The sequence below is a fragment of the Ranitomeya imitator genome, chromosome 6, assembly GCF_032444005.1.
Source record: "Ranitomeya imitator isolate aRanImi1 chromosome 6, aRanImi1.pri, whole genome shotgun sequence".
In the NCBI taxonomy this organism is placed as follows: Eukaryota; Metazoa; Chordata; class Amphibia; order Anura; family Dendrobatidae; genus Ranitomeya; species Ranitomeya imitator.
In genome coordinates, this window is record NC_091287.1 from 107,465,699 (window position 1) to 107,482,312 (window position 16,614).

General features: G+C 41.2%; 1 protein-coding gene across 1 annotated transcript in view; it reads left to right on the plus strand.

Moving 5' to 3' along the window:
• The window catches only part of LOC138642072 (ubiquitin-conjugating enzyme E2 E1), a 63,665-nt gene extending 57,141 nt beyond the window's left edge, over window positions 1-6,524 (plus strand). The window contains exon 5 of the mRNA XM_069729988.1: window positions 5,799-6,524. Within this exon, the coding sequence (XP_069586089.1) occupies window positions 5,799-5,896 (98 nt within the window). The 3' untranslated portion in view covers window positions 5,897-6,524. The remainder of the gene's footprint in view (window positions 1-5,798) is intronic.
• Window positions 6,525-16,614: the final 10,090 nt, after the last annotated feature.

The following is a 16,614-nucleotide window of genomic DNA, read 5'->3' on the forward strand; positions in this document are numbered from 1 at the left end:
TAACGCAATCTTTTTTGAAATTTTTTTACTTCCATTCATATTTACTTTTATTCAGAAATTTATTGTGCACATTTTGAGACATTTTTCGCCTTAATCGGATAATCCCAGGATTGTTTATCCTGTTTTGAAGATGACAGACTTAAAATGGCATCATCAAACGGCTTGTCCCTGTGAGTGACTCGTTTTCAGAGGTAAAATAAACTACAGGACTACGATTTTTCTTTTTAAACATTGTGTTTTTTATTTTTTATATACATTTGTGTGGATTTATTACATTTTTAAAACAATTCTTGCTTTTAGTGCTTTTTTTCTGGTTTACCTGTTTTACCTGGTGTCTGTGAGGTTGCTATCGTTACCTCAGTAACCTTTATTGCTCTGCTGAAGACATTGTGTTAATTTCTATTAATAACACCACTGGAGGTGTTATTTGGGGTTGCCCCTGGTCATCTGGGGTTTTTTTTTACCCTTTTTTGATTGAATTTGTACCAGGAACATTATCTTTTGAGGGCCCTGTCACGGCCTGTCATAAGTGCTGGTGGTCCGGCATTTTTTCTTTCAGTGATGTCACCGGTATTCGGGCAGTGTGACAAACTACCAAGAAACACCTCCCTCGATATTCCTTAGGTGTGCCCCTAGCCGGGGTTTTTCGCCCCCTTTTGACTATGTTTGGACCTGGCACACCGGGGGTGAAGATTCTGTCAGGGACCGCTCCAGGCGCCATCTTCCTCCATCTCAGTGACGTCACCGTTAATCGGACGGTGTCACAAACTACAACGGATCACCTTCCTTGGGTGTGCCCCTACCCTACCGGGGGGTTTTCACCCCCTTTTAACTGTATTTGCACCTGGCACTCCGGGGGTGAAGCTTCTACCACGGACCGCTCCAGGCCCCATCTTCCTTTGCTTCAGTGACGTCATCGCTGCCTGCGATATTCTTGTAAGTGCTCAAATTGCTTCGGAACCACTTCAGAAAAACTTCCTTCGGGTTGCCCCTTGTAAACCGGGGGGTCTGGGATTTATTTTGCTTCTGTTTTCATTGGGCACATCGCCCGGGAAGATCCTGTCACGGACCGCTGTTTCCATCGGTTCCCCGGCTTCTCCTTCTCTGGCGGTGACTTCACCGCTGACTGAGGCCATCTTCTGGAGGCTACAGAAGATTACAGCTGCTCTGTCTTTGCATAATATTGACTTATTGCTTGCTTGGTTTCATTGAGGGTGTGGAAGGGGTGGGTATTTTTATTGCCTGACAAGGTCTTTTTGGTCCGTTTCCTTTTGACAGTTACTTTTAATAAAGTGGGAGTTGGTTCTGATTAATATAATATTAATAATAATTATATTAAAGCTTATAACAAATTTATATTGTATATTTATATATCTTCCTATTTACATATTAGGTCACTTTTACCTGTATCTTATTGGGAGATAACATTTTAAAGTAAGAGGTTGGTAAAATATATAACAAGTTTCTATGTCATAACCTATACAATATCACATTGTGGTGGGACCTTGTCTTACCTTCAATCACTTTTTTTACAATACCGCTGGACACCATGAGTCATCTCACCTCTAAATTGCCTATGGCTAAATCATCTGGTTCTTCTAGAGCTCAAAAAACAAATTAAGGACCCACGGGCTAATCATGGTTCTTCAAGGGACTCGGTTAGTTTGCTGAGTCCAGTTAAGTCTTGTTCTCCTATTGAGAGAGAGCTCTCACAGTCCTCTGTCAAGGCCCTTTCTCATTCCGCATCCATGCCTAAAGCTTGCTTAGCAGAGCTCAGTGTGGAATTTCCCTCTTCACTCATTCCTACTGAAACCATGGACCTCTCTTCCTCTTCAAAGAGGAAGGGTCCCTTGAGTTGGTGGGGAATGTGGTCCTCCATTACCAATTCTTCGGAAGAGGACTCTACTAATTACTCTCCCAATCCTAGTACAAAAAAGTCCAAACCAAGGACTGAGAAACCATCTGTGTCTTCCCTGTCTTCTTGTAGCTTTCATGATGCAACGTCGCTTGAGGCGTGTATGGATACTCTGGTTGATAAACTTAGCACCAGATTGCATCTTGATATGGACAACCAGACAAAAATATTTCAGGAGAATCTCGAGTTTTTCACTTCTCGGTTGGGTAACCATGAAGTTAGACTGGGAGAATTGGAAAAGACACATGCACTGTCCCTAAAGGAACAGTCTGACTCTAAGGGCTTGTTTTCACTTGCGAGGAACACGTCCATGTCTCCCATGTGGAAACGAAGCTCTGGAGCCGGCACTCCGGAGCGGAGCGTGCAGCTCCATGTGTTGCTATGCGGCCGCACGCTCCGCTCCGGAGTGTCGGCGCCAGAGCTTCGTTTCCACATGCGAGACACGGATGTGTTCCTCGCAAGTGAAAACAAGCCCTAAGTCAGAGATTCGTCAGTTGAAGCTTAAAGGGACACTGTCACCTGAATTTGGAGGGAACAATCGTCAGCCATGGAGGCGGGGTTTTGGGGTTTTTGATTCACCCTTTCCTTACCCGCTGGCTGCATGCTGCAATATTGGATTGAAGTTCATTCTCTGTAGTACATGCCTGCACAAGGCAAGATTGCCTTGCGATGCGATCATTTCCGGCCAGATGGCCGGAAGCGCTGGTTAAATGCCGCTGTCAGCGTTTGACAGTGGCAAATAACTGGTTAATAGCGGCGGGTGAATCGCGATTTCACACGCCGCTATTACGGGCACATGTCAGCTGTTCAAAACAGGAGGATGATTCCCAATCTTTCGGATACGGATCTCATTATAGATCGTATCCATCATCTTCCTAAGCCTCCTTCTGTCCCTAAAGACCTCCCTAGAGATGTTATCATGAAAATTCACTTTTATCATATTAAAGAGAAAATACAAAGCCTGGTCAAAATTAAAGGAGGATTCCCAGAACCCTATCACCATCTTAAGTTGTTTGCTGACCTGTCCAAAGCGACTATTGAGGGTCAGAGGCACTTTAGATCACTCACCTCCATGCTGAGAGAGAAAGGCCTTCCTTACAAGTGGGGTATTCCTTTGAGGCTCACCTTTAATTATAGGGGGAAAAATGCATTTTTTCTTACACCTGAGGAGGGTCTCCTATATTTGAAATCACACGGTGTTATTTCTTCCATTCCTGCATCTACTTCCACAGGTCCAGGCCATGTCACTTGAGCTCAATTTGTCATTTTTTGATTTGCGTACCTGGGTTTTCTAATATTGAATGATATTGTGCTTCTATTATTCACTTGTTCAATCTTCAATATTTGTTATTGGTACTAATGAGGGTTTCCTTGGCCTTGCGCTGCACGGACTTTTCCCCCCGGTACAAGAAGGAGAGCCATTTTCTTGGTTTCCCTCTAATGCTCTAGTACTGTAAAGTTTAAAGTTTGTACTTTTCTTTGTCTATTTAGTCTTGGTAGTGATTTATTTTTCTTGTTACTTTCCAGTCGGTGATTGCCTACTAACGCCAATTTTTTCTTTCTTTTTTTCTCTCATGGTGCTCACTTTGGTTACCTATAGTGTGAGGGGTCTTAATAGCCCGAATAGACGTTTTTTTCTTTCAGAAGGAAATGAATAAATCTGTTGCGGTGTATAAGACGACTGGGCATATAAGACGACCCCCAACTTTTCCATATAAAATATGGAGTTTGGGCTATACTCGCCGTCTTAGACGGGGGTCATCTTATACTCCCAGTCATCTTATACGGCGTGAGCGGTGCGGATGGTTCCCAGGATCTGGAGGAGAGGAGACTTTCCTTCATGCCCTGGGATCCATATTCATGTAAAAAAAAAAGGGATATACTTACCCTCTGACGGCCCACGGCTCTCAGCGGTGCAAGCGGCGGCCTCCGTTCCTAAGGATGCATTGAGCGAAGGACCGTCGATGACATCGCGGTCGTGTGACCGTGACATCATCGAAGGTCCTTCGCTCAATGCATCCTTAGGAACGGAGGCCGCCGCTTTCGCTGCTGAGAGCCGCAGGCCGTCGGAGGGTAAGTATATCCCATATTTTTTATTTTTATTCTTTTTTTTTACATGAATATGGATCCCAGGGCCTCAAGGAGAGTCTCCTCTCCTCCAGATCCTGGGAACCATACAGGACCGCTTGCTGCACACGCCTTTTGAGATGATTTTCAGGGGTTAAAAAGTCGTTTTATACGCCGGAAAATACGGTACATGACATCTTTGATGGTAACAAGTTTGTTTCATTTACCCACCTTAAAGATAGGTTTGGTGTTCCCTCATCGGCTTATATGCAGTTTACTATTTTAAAGGATTTTTTGAGGCCACTGGTGACTGGTCGCCCCTCTTTATCGGAGCCGGCGATTAATATTTTATGCAACTCCAGTCATAGCATATTTTGGTCTACTCAATATATCTACCAGTGGTTTAATAACGATTTCAAAACTATAAAATCACCATACATGAGCAAATGGGAATATACTTTGAATCTTTCTGTAGCTCTAGATGATTGGGAACTGGCCATGTCCTTGACTTATTCTGCCACCATGTCCATGGCTCTTCATGAGTCTTATTTTAAATTTATCTTTAGATGGTATTATTCACCGTCTCGCTTAGCATTTATTAATCCTTCCCATTCCCCTCTCTGCTGGAGGGATTGTGGACATTATGGTAGCCTTTCCCATTTGTTTTGGTTTTGTCCACGTATTAGACCTTTTTGGGATGAAATCTCTTATTTCTATTACGGTATATTAAAACGTTCGGATTTTTCTCTGTCTCCTCAGTTGGCCCTGCTTTCGTTGAATGCAGATCAATTGACTCCACCTTTAAGGAAACTTGTTATACATCTGCTTTTAGTTTCTAAGAATGCTATTGCTTTTTTTTGGAAATCTTCTAAAATACCCTGTTCACAAGAAATTATTGACAAACTGGCTTTGCATAAATCCTATGAAGAAAAATTGGCGTTACTGAATGGCTGCTTTCCTTCCTTTTTGATAAAATGGTCTCGCTGGCTGGAAATATTTCCATAAGAATTTACTGTATTTATCGTTAATTTATTTTATTCTACTTTACAATACCCAGATAGATTAGCGAAATTAGGATTATTTAGTCTAGAAAAAGGACGACTGAGGGGCGATCTAATAACCATGTATAAGTATATAAGGGGACAATACAAATATCTCGCTGAGGATCTGTTTATACCAAGGAAGGTGACGGGCACAAGGGGGCATTCTTTGCGTCTGGAGGAGAGAAGGTTTTTCCACCAACATAGAAGAGGATTCTTTACTGTTAGGGCAGTGAGAATCTGGAATTGCTTGCCTGAGGAGGTGGTGATGGCGAACTCAGTCGAGGGGTTCAAGAGAGGCCTGGATGTCTTCCTGGAGCAGAACAATATTGTATCATACAATTATTAGGTTCTGTAGAAGGACGTAGATCTGGGTATTTATTATGATGGAATATAGGCTGAACTGGATGGACAAATGTCTTTTTTCGGCCTTACTAACTATGTTACTATGTTACTATGTTACTTTTACTTTTATGCTTCATGAATGTTTCATGCCATTGCATTTATGTTAACCTTGCTCTCTCTATGTCTTGTTTTGGTTGAAAATGTTAATTAAATTGTTTGGAAAAACAAGGATCAAAAGCTGATAAAAATGTGGATGTGCAAATGTGACCAAGGAGTGAGACTTCAAATCAAATGCCATAAGAAAGCACACTCTGCACGCAGTCTGTAAGGGGTTAATGTCTAGAACATCTATGGCATGCAGTCACATTTTTCAGTGATTTTTAGGTGGGAGCATCCTGCACCTGTAATGTACATACACTCCTCTTTTGCAGCTGACCCTCTCGTTGGAAGTATCGCCACTCAGTACATGACCAACAGAGCCGAGCATGACCGGATGGCCAGACAGTGGACCAAGAGATACGCTACATAGACGCCCCGTCACGTCCGTGATGGCGAGAGCTGCTTGTTCATTGGGCAATGGAGGGTGGGAGTCTGCAAAGAATAGGTTATTTCTATAACAGATTTTATTCAGTCTTTTATTTCCAGAGAATGTTGTTATTGTAACTTAAGGTATGTTTCTGCAGTAATCGACTGTAGTGCGTCACAGCACAAGTGCGAGATGCTACCTTGTGAGGATTACGAAGAACGGAAAGTTGTTGCCCCCCTATGTTTGTTCTGCGTTCATGTAAGCGATCGAAGCAATTTAATTTTGTACAGTTACCCTGCTTATACGGTAAATGTCTGCGTTCCGTTCTGCTGAGGGATTGAATGAGTAATTTGTGTGTGAGAGATGAGCTGCAGCGCGTGTGTAACATAACCACGTCTCCACCGCCAGGGAATCGGAGCGTCTGGATTCTGGAAACATTTTACACTTTCTATCATTTTCTTCCTTTTTGTATATCGGTAAACTCGGCCGAGAGACTTTAACGGAATCTGTAGTGAAATACCTTAAGCTGTTTAAATGTAAAAGTGAATAAGAATTACTCCGTGGATTGGTTATATGTTGTAGGCTGAAGACGTCTGCATTTGTTACTGTGCTAATAAAAGTGGAAAAATAACGAGAACCGTGTGTATGTTCATTCATAAAGATCCGATAAATCTGTCTTAGGAGTAACACAGAAATCAGATGTATAATTTTTGTTGTTTCTTTTGCCATTTTGGTCTTTCTGAAGCAGACTCCACTGGTCACAGATCCGCACAGGTAGCCTGAACCTGCGACTGGCTCAGATATTGCCATTATTTATCTGCAATAAGGCTGCACAGCCACATGTCACACAACCCGGAAATCAAAGTGTTGCATTACGACATTGCATCTAATTATTTCCTATGGTTTTGCGTAGCGTCCTGTTACACGCATTTCCAAATATGTTGGATTTTCTGTCGCTGGCTGCAAGCTTCACACAACTCACTTGCCATAGGCATCAATGCAGTTTGCATGCGACTTGATTTGGCAACTTTTTAATCGCAAAACCATCGCTTTAGTTCAGATGTTTTTGGTCACCAAGAGCTGTTCTCATGTGACACATGTTGGTGTGTTGCCCCACCTGGCTCCATGTCTCATGCCGGGATCTGCTACATTGACAGGACTCTGGGTATGTTCCTAGTGGATTTTGTTGAAGACATTTTTTTTTCCAAGTAAAAACTATTTTTTTTTTGTTTCAGGAAACATTCCTTAATTGTGGAGTTTTTGGAAAAGCTTTTCTTTTCCAGAAGCTATTTAGAAGAATTTTGGAATTGGGTTTTTTTTTTCTCCTGAAGCGTTCTTTACAGCTGTTTGAAGACCATAGCTAGTTAAGAGAGGTTTCCTTCAGGATCCACTTCAAAGAAGTGAAATGCACTTTTTTTTTTTCTACGAGGTGCTTTTCAAAACCTTTTTCAAGAAAAAAAAAAACTTCCCAAAACTCCTCAAAGATATGTGCACACACCATCTTTTAGACACCAATGTGTTCATTGAGTTTTCCAAAGAGGTATGGTTCAGGAAAACGCCAGATGTTTTTTTCTGGAGGAATTTTCGTTGTCATTTCTTCTGTCTTTCTGGTTCTTCAGACCAGCCTATATAACCTACAAAATTGGCAGCAAGCCAGTGAAGCGACAGAGAAATCATGGTCATATACCGCATACGAGTACAGAACCTGCAGGTATGACCACACATATCAAAATAATTTTTATTTAATGAAAACCTACATAAAAGGATAAAAATGCGGTGATAACATTACATAAAAACTGAACTATAACAAGGCACCTTACGTACAAAGACGATAGGGGAAAAAGAGGTACAGTCACTGCATTTTTCACTATAAATTTTAAGTACCGTAACTATAAAAATTGACTAATGTATTCTGTGATGGTGGTACCTATCAAATATAGTCTGAACGCAAGGTAAGCATAAATAGAAGTAAGAATATCCCAAATGAGTAAAGTTTTAGTAGGGACAAGCAGTAAAATACCTCTGATATCTAATAGACCTAAAACCCTTGGCTTAGAGAGACCCTAGTTATGACGTGCACATTTGTCATGGATCAATCATGTATATAGTGCAAATATATATTATCTTGCAGTGCCTGACGCGTGTTTCGCCATGGCTTCTTCCAGGGGCAGTATGAAGTGAGGATGCAGTAGAAGTTTATGTAGTACTTAATACAGGTATAATGGGAGGTAACTGATTTTCGTGACTGGCTAGGTAGTAATAGGTCAGCAGCCTCACTGGTTAGGGCAGACTATAGATAGAACCTATGAAAACAATACGACAGAGAATCAAATACTTAATGGCCACTGGGTTGGCCATTCTTAAAGGTAATACAGGTGGTGTAGATAAAAAATGCCATCGCCATGTGTCAGGGGGACGCAGTATGCCTTCAACTTGACCGAAAGATGGCCTCGACAAGAAAATAATAGAACACATCGTGCGTTCCACCAGACTGGAAGTGTCACAAGCGGATGCAGTAATGGAACGTAACGTATTCCAACAGATTCCAAAGTCATATAGAGGCCACTATAAGTTTTTTTATATTAATTTTATATCAATCACATCATATCCACCAGATAGGGAAAATATACAGTAATCATATAACTCTTGTTTGCATATTGAATACATTTTAACCAAAACACATTGTAATAATAAATTTCAGAAGTCAAAAAACATTCTAAAGATTAATGATAACATACATAAAACACAAAAAAACAAATAGTGCACAGACAGTCGCACTGAACAGAAAAAAAACAGACAAAAAAAAGGAAATACAGTGGGGTGAAAAACGTGCATATGTTTACGTATACGCACATACGCCATGACGGCACACAAGTCTGCCCCTTATGTAAACTAAAAAGGGGCAGACCGCAATGTTTTTACCGGCTTGTTAATAATTAACGCCTGGAACGGTGAGAGCTGCCTCTTTTCTTTCTGGTAGTATAAAGATGTAATACATTATTCTGCATGAGACAAAGGGCTGATCATGTATGGTAATAGGACTCTCACTGACAACTATTAGAGATGAGTGGATCGATCTGCAAAGGATCGAGTTTGCATCAAATTTCCTGAAATTTGTGGTTTTGAGGGACGATTCAGTTTAAAAAAAATAAAACCAAAAGACTTCCCCCTCACCATTTGTCACACTGCTAATCTCTCTTTGTGTGGTCGCGCTGTCTTCCCCATAATGCCCTGCAGCTAGGACATCTTACAGATTATCATGCCTTGTGCAGGGGTGACCTACCTGGGCCATCACAGGTCAGGTGGTTCACAGTGGAGCAAATTTTATATGTCAGAGTAGTTTTCCATCTTCAGCATATCTGCATATATAAAATTGATCAGATTCTCAGGCAGTAAAGTTGGCGAGTGTCATGCGATTGCTATGCTAGTATGCATTTTTTTTCTCACATAGAATCCAGCTTTTTTTATTGCACCACTGGAATAGTGTTTTAAATGTAAGTCTCTTTCCCCCGTCTCATACTCGCCTTCCGGCGTTTTCGCAGCCATTCCTGTCTGTCTTTGGCGAAAAGTGACCTGCTTGCAATTCGTGTGTCATGGAGCTGCGGGAAGGTCACTTTTTCAATACATCTATGAGAGCCTTGTTCTGGCTGTCATAGATTTGTATTGAGAGTTTGTGATGTTGCTTCTGACTTCCAGCCAGTCAGAAGCTGAGCTCGCAAGATGCACCATGGGACCCGAACGTTTCCAACAAACGGTGAAGACACCCGAGGGTGAGCTTAGATTTAAAGTGCCACTCCAGCGCTGAAAAAAAAAAAAAAAAACAATGCTGGAGTGGTGCTTTAAGATCATCTTTTACATACTATATTAGTATATCTATGTAAGTTAAATCTAGTTATCATAAATAATAAAGCAATCTTATATAAAGAGAAAGATATCGAATATATAAAGGTGTGTGTGTGTGTGTGTATGTATATGTGTATGTATGTCCGGGATTGGCATCTGCACCGTCGCAGCTACAGCCACAAAATTTTGCACAGTCACACGTCTGGACCCCAAGAGCGTCATAGGCTATGTTGTGAGGCGAAATTTAAACCCCGCGCTTTCCAATTCACCAAACAATTTTGCCCCCATCTACATAATGGGGGGAAAAGTGAAAGGAAAAGTGTTGGAGGCGTCGCAGCTACAGCCACAAAATTTTGCACAGTCGGGCGAGTAACAGCCCAGTGACGTCAGACATGTGCAGTGTGAAGTATTGACTGCCGCCGAAAAAGCAAAGTGTCAGGGAAATCCCGGTGCTCATGTACACCAACAGTGACCACTATCTTAAAGGACACAGGAGGCTGCCATAACGTGTGAGTAATTCCATGAAAACACCGCATTGAAGGGAATAAAGGAGACCTGGAAAGCAAAGATGGGAATATCTCTTTTAAGAGAATAGATATATAGTGAAGGACAAATTTCCAGAAATGGAAGTGATATTATATGTTAACTTTATTTTTTTGAGCAGTGTATATACATTTGTGTTCGCAAACATAAGTTAATCACAAAATCTTCTTACTACTTTTTATTTCCATGCATTGGAAACATTGTACACTGGTTTCTAATTCAAAACATGAAGAGAAATGTATTTAATTTTTACCACTTTACGGAGAATTAAAAAAATGAACAATATGTATTATTTTTTAATGACAATTTAGCATTCCTGTGACTCACTAACCTAATATTTGGTTGTATACCCACAGGTTTTTTAGAACTGCTTCACATCTACGTTGTATAGAGTCAACTAACTTCTGGCACCTGTCAACTGTTATTCCAGCCTAGGATGCTTTGACTCAGTAATAAATATGCGGCTCCACCCCTATGGGAGGTGGAGCCGCATATTCATGATTGTAATCATAATTGCTGCAGAGAAGATATGAATCGCGGCTTCAGCACCAGTGGGGGGGACAGCACTTACAGTAGCGCTGTCTCCTGCACGGCACACGGACTGCACACGGACAACGTCCGTGTGCCGTACGTGTTTTACACGGACCCATTGACTTTAATGGGTCCGTGTAATCCGTGCGCTCCCACGAACACTGACATGTCTCCGTGTTTGGCACACGGAGACACGGTCCGCAAAAAAAAAAAAAAAAAATCAATGACATCTGCACAGATGCATTGATTTCACTGTGTCTACGTGTGTCAGTGGCTCCAGTACGTGAGGAAACTGTCACCTCACGTACCGGAGCCACCGACGTGTGAAACCGGCCGAAGAGAATTGTGGACTTGCACAAATCTGGCACATCCTTGGGTACAATTTCAAGATCCCTGAAGGGGCCTTGTCCATCTGTACAAACAATTATATGCAACTACAAACAAAATGGGAATGTCCAGCCATCATACCGCTCAGGAAGCAGACTGGTTCTGTGTCCCAGAGATGAACATGCTTTGGTCCGACATATGCATATCCACACAAGGACAAAAGTAAAAGACCTTGTGAAGATGATGGTGGAAGCTGGTAAGATTGTGTCAACAGTGAAACGAGTACTGTATCAACATGGGCTGAAAGGCCACTCTGCCAGGAAAAAGCCACTACTCCAAAATAAAAAAAAAATAAAAAGAATAAATGTTTGCAAATGCACATAGGAACAAAGACCTTAATTTTTGGAGACATGTCCTGTGGTCTGATTTAGCTAAAATTTAACTTTTTAGGCATAATAACCCTTTTTTCTTCCAAACGGTAACAATGGTCAACGCTTAGAAGCCTAAGAACACCATCCTAACTGTGAAACACGGGGGTGGCACCATCACGTTGTGGGGTTGTTTTGCTGCAGGAGGGACTGGTGCACTTCACAAAAGAGATGACATCATGAGAAAAGAAGATTATGTGGAAATACTGAAGCAACATCTCAAGACATCAGCCAGGAAGTTAAAGCTTGGGCAGAAAATGGGTCTTCCAAATAGACAATGACCCGAAGCATACTGACAAAATAGTAACAAAGTGGCATAAGGATAACAAAGTTATGAAGTCCATCACAAAAGCACTGATATCAATCCTATTGAAAATGTATGGGAAAGCTGAAAAGGCTGCTGCAAGCAAGGTGACCTACAAACCTGGATCAGTTACACTGGTTTTATCAGGAGGAATGGGCCCAAATTCCAACCAACTATTGGGAGAATCTTGTGGAAGGTTTAGGGCCCCTTTCCACTTGTGAGGAAAACGGACGAGTGCAATCCGATAAAAAAAAAAAAAAAAAAAAAAAAAAATCGGATTGCACTCGGACCAATGTTAATCAATATGTGACACTCCATTTGCGATTTTTTTCCCAGCCGAAATTGGACTGAGAAAAATCTGTGTCGGCTGAGAAAAAAAAAAAAAATCGCAGCATGCTGCGTATTGCTGAGATTCTCGGACGAGACTCGCCAATGCAAGTCAATGGGTGCGAGAAAAAAAACGCACAGCACTCGCACCATGCGAGTGCTGTCCGATTTTTACGCACCCGTGTCCTTAGAAAAGCCGGCAATTCAACGCAGAGTACAGTAAAATCACACTGACAGGTTAGATGAGAGTAGATATATACACATAGAATAGGTATATATATATATATATATATATATATATATATATATATATATTTTTATTTATATTTAATGCAGCGCTAGATAGCTTTAAAGCTGGTAATTCAATTACCGGCTTTTGCTTTCTCCTTCACAAACCCGACATGATATGAGACCTGGTTTACATACAGTAAACCATCTCATATCACCATTTTTTTTGCATATTCCACACTACTAATGTTAGTAGTGTGTATATGCAAAATTTGGGCGTTCTAGCTATTATATTTAAGGGTTAAATGGCAGAAAAAATTGGCGTGGGCTCCCGCACAATTTTCTCCGCCAGAGTAGTAAAGCCAGTGACTGAGGGCAGATATTAATAGCCTGGAGAGGGTCCATGGTTATTGGCCCCCCCTGGCTAAAAACACCTGCCCCCAGCCACCCCAGAAAAGGCACATCTGGAAGATGCGCCTATTCTGGCACTTGGCCACTCTCTTCCCATTCCCGTGTAGAGGTGGGATATGGGGTAATGAAGGGTTAATGCCACCTTGCAATTGTAAGGTGACATTAAGCCTAATTAATAATGGAGAGGCGTCAATTATGACACCTATCCATTATTAATCCAATTGAAAGAAAGGGTTAAAAAAATACACACATTATTAAAAATTATTTTAATGAAATAAAAACAAAGGTTGTTGTAATTTTTTATTAACGCCCAATCCACTCAGTGAAGACCCTCGTTCTGTGACAAAAAAAAAAAAAATAATAAACCAACAATATACTTACCTTCCACAGATCTGTAAAGTCCAACGATGTAAATCCTTCTGAAGGGGTTAAAACATTTTGCAGCCAGGAGCTTTGCTAATGCAATGCTACTCGCTGCAAAACCCCGGGGAATGAGTCTAAATATAGATCAATGAGCTATATTTAGCTTCATTTGCGGTGAGGCGCCCTCTGCTGGCTGTTCATAGATCGTGGGAACTTTCCTTGAAAGCCTGGGAAGCCTGTTACAGATCTGTGGAAGGTAAGTATATTGTTGGTTTATTATTATTTTTTTTGTCACAGAACGAGGGTCTTCACTGAGTGGATTGGGCGTTAAATAAAAAATTACAACAACCTTTGTTTTTATTTCATTAAAATAATTTTTAATAATGTGTGTGTGTATTTTTTTAACCCTTTCTTTCAATTGGATTAATAATGGATAGGTGTCATAATTGACGCCTCTCCATTATTAATTAGGCTTAACGTCACCTTACAATTGCAAGGTGGCATTAACCCTTCATTACCCCATATCCCACCGCTACACGGGAATGGGAAGAGAGTGGCCAAGTGCCAGAATAGGCGCATCTTCCAGATGTGCCTTTTCTGGGGTGGCTGGGGGCAGGTGTTTTTAGCCAGGGGGGGGCCAATAACCATGGACCCTCTCCAGGCTATTAATATCTGCCCTCAGTCACTGGCTTTACTACTCTGGCGGAGAAAATTGTGCGGGGGCCCACGCCAATTTTTTCTGCCATTTAACCCTTAAATATAATAGCTAGAACGCCCAAATTTTGCATATACACACTACTAACATTAGTAGTGTGGAATATGCAAAAAAAATGGTGATATGAGATGGTTTACTGTATGTAAACCAGGTCTCATATCATGTCGGGTTTGCGAAGGAGAAAGCAAAAGCCGGTAATTGAATTACCAGCTTTAAAGCTATCTAGCGCTGCATTATATATATATATATATATATATATATATATATATATATATATATATATATATATATATATATATATATACACACCTATTCTATGTGTATATATCTACTCTAATCTAACCTGTCACTGTGATTTTACTGTACTCTGCGCTGAATTACCGGCTTTTCAAAGGAGACCCGTTCGTAAAAATCGGACAGCAATACGGATGTCATACGGATGTTGCAATAAAAAAAAATAAAAAAAATCGTATGACACTCGCATGACTCGCATGGCACTCGCAGACGTTACATCAGTTTTTTCGGTCCGTAAATCGGACCGTTTTTTTCTCACACAAGTGGAAAGGGGCCCTTATTCTGATTTCATGTCAGATATTGAGAAAACATTCATATTTGTCTTTTTATATAGTGTATGTAAACTTCTGGTTTCAACTATATATACGCAAAAGCAATGATGAATCAGCCCAAGTGTTTATTTTAGGTTTGTGCAAGAGATAGAGATATGTCTATCCATGTAAGGAACATAAGTATATAAAAGTGGTACAATGAAAGTAAATATATACATACACTTAAAAATGCATTATACAGTGCAGAAGTGACATTACAGTGAAAAAAAAGAACATATATAAAAAACAGAAAATACAGCCGTGGTACAAAATGATGCTTTATGTGCGTAGAGTTGAATGTGTTATGGGATATGTGATGACAATGTATAAAGTGCACAATAGTAAAATGTGTCACATCCCAGGCCAGAAAGCAGGTGTAATTTTTTGCTTCCCCAGACAATAAGGCACCCTGGCAAAGCTTTATCTTCCTATTGTAATAAGGATGTATACCTGCCAAATCTGATCTAGGCACAAGCCACTTTGAGAAGGGCTCCCATTAACTTCTCAATAACATCACCACCCTGCAGACTGGCCGGGTCACACGCTGCGTGACACCGGAAGTATTTGTTACAGTGAGCCCATGGAGCGTCAGAATGAGGCACCATAGGCTTTAATTGTAAAATCGGCTTCTGGCTCATGCATAGAATGATCCGACTAGTCGGAAATGCGGTGATGTCAGAAGAACAGCGCTGGACACAAGAGAAAGCAGCGGTAGGCGAGTATATTAACACAGACACTTAATAAATAAGAAAGTTAATGGAAGTGCCTCTTTAACTAGACTTATTTTTAGGTGGAAGGGTAACAATTAACATTTTATTGCAACAGATTATTTAATTACAGTTTAGTGGATCAGAGAAAAATAGAGCGATTTGGTGACAGTTTATAGAGGTGACGCCAGGAGACACCATCAGCGGCAGATTTCACGTTGATAGCAGCAGCACCACATCCAGCAGGATAGCCACGCTGTAAAGAAATAAGTCAATTTTACCAGAATGGAATCCGTGCAGCAATATGTAATGGTGACACGGTCGTGTCAGAAAGGTTGGGAGGGGGTGGGGATAAACAGAACTTTATAAAAATCAGACACCATATGTTTTCTTGTAATGCTACATACATTTAGACTGGAGACTCACTAGCAATACAGTGTGCTCCGGAGCCGAGGGCCAGTGCTCTCATTTTCTCATGAGAAAATTTAAATTTCTCAATCTCCTCCATTGTCGGAATCGCACTGCACTAATGTGATGTCCGAGTGCAGTGCGATGTTTCACACGCACCCAGAGACTTATATGGGTGCCTGCAATCCAAATCTTGCATACAGTCACAGCATGCTGTGTTTTTGTTTTCTTTATCCATCCGGAGCAGGGGAAAAAAAACAAAAAACAACAAAACACACACACACACACACTCCTTCATGCTCCTCCTCTGTTTAGATCAGTGTTCCCCAACTCCGCTCCTCGAGAGCCACCAACAGGTCATGTTTTCAGGATTTCCTTAGTATTGCACAGGTGATGGAATTATTGCCTGTGCAGATGATGCAATTATCACCTGTGCAATACTAAGGAAATCCTGAAAACATGACCTGTTGGTGGCTCTTGAGGACCGGAGTTGGGGAACACTGGCTTAGATCCTTCTAATGCTTGGAAGAGTTGGTCCCTTCAGCTGAAAAGCGCTAGTATGAATGATTCCTAATAACAAGCAGCGTTTGTCAGCTGAAGAGCCGTCAATCCAAAGATTCGGAGAGGAGAGCAGTCCCATCTGAGCCTGTGTGGACAGACGGCTGTCGCTCTGACAGCTAGCCCCACCAACAACGTGCTCTCCTCATTTTGACTGGTCCCAGATCGAAAGTAGCAGAGCTGGCACAACAACAGCTGAATATAGGACCCACGCAGAAGCAGCACAGGTAATAAAGTATATTAGAAAAAATGATTGTTAGGAACAGTTAGAACATAAGAGGGGGTGAAATAGTAATGGAAAACCCCTTAAAAAATAAAAAAGTAAAGTACACACTTACAGTGCACCATGGAATATCCAAAAAAGTCTCGACAGTGGCATCTTGGCCCATGCTTATAAGTGAGAAAAGATAATGCCTACTTCAC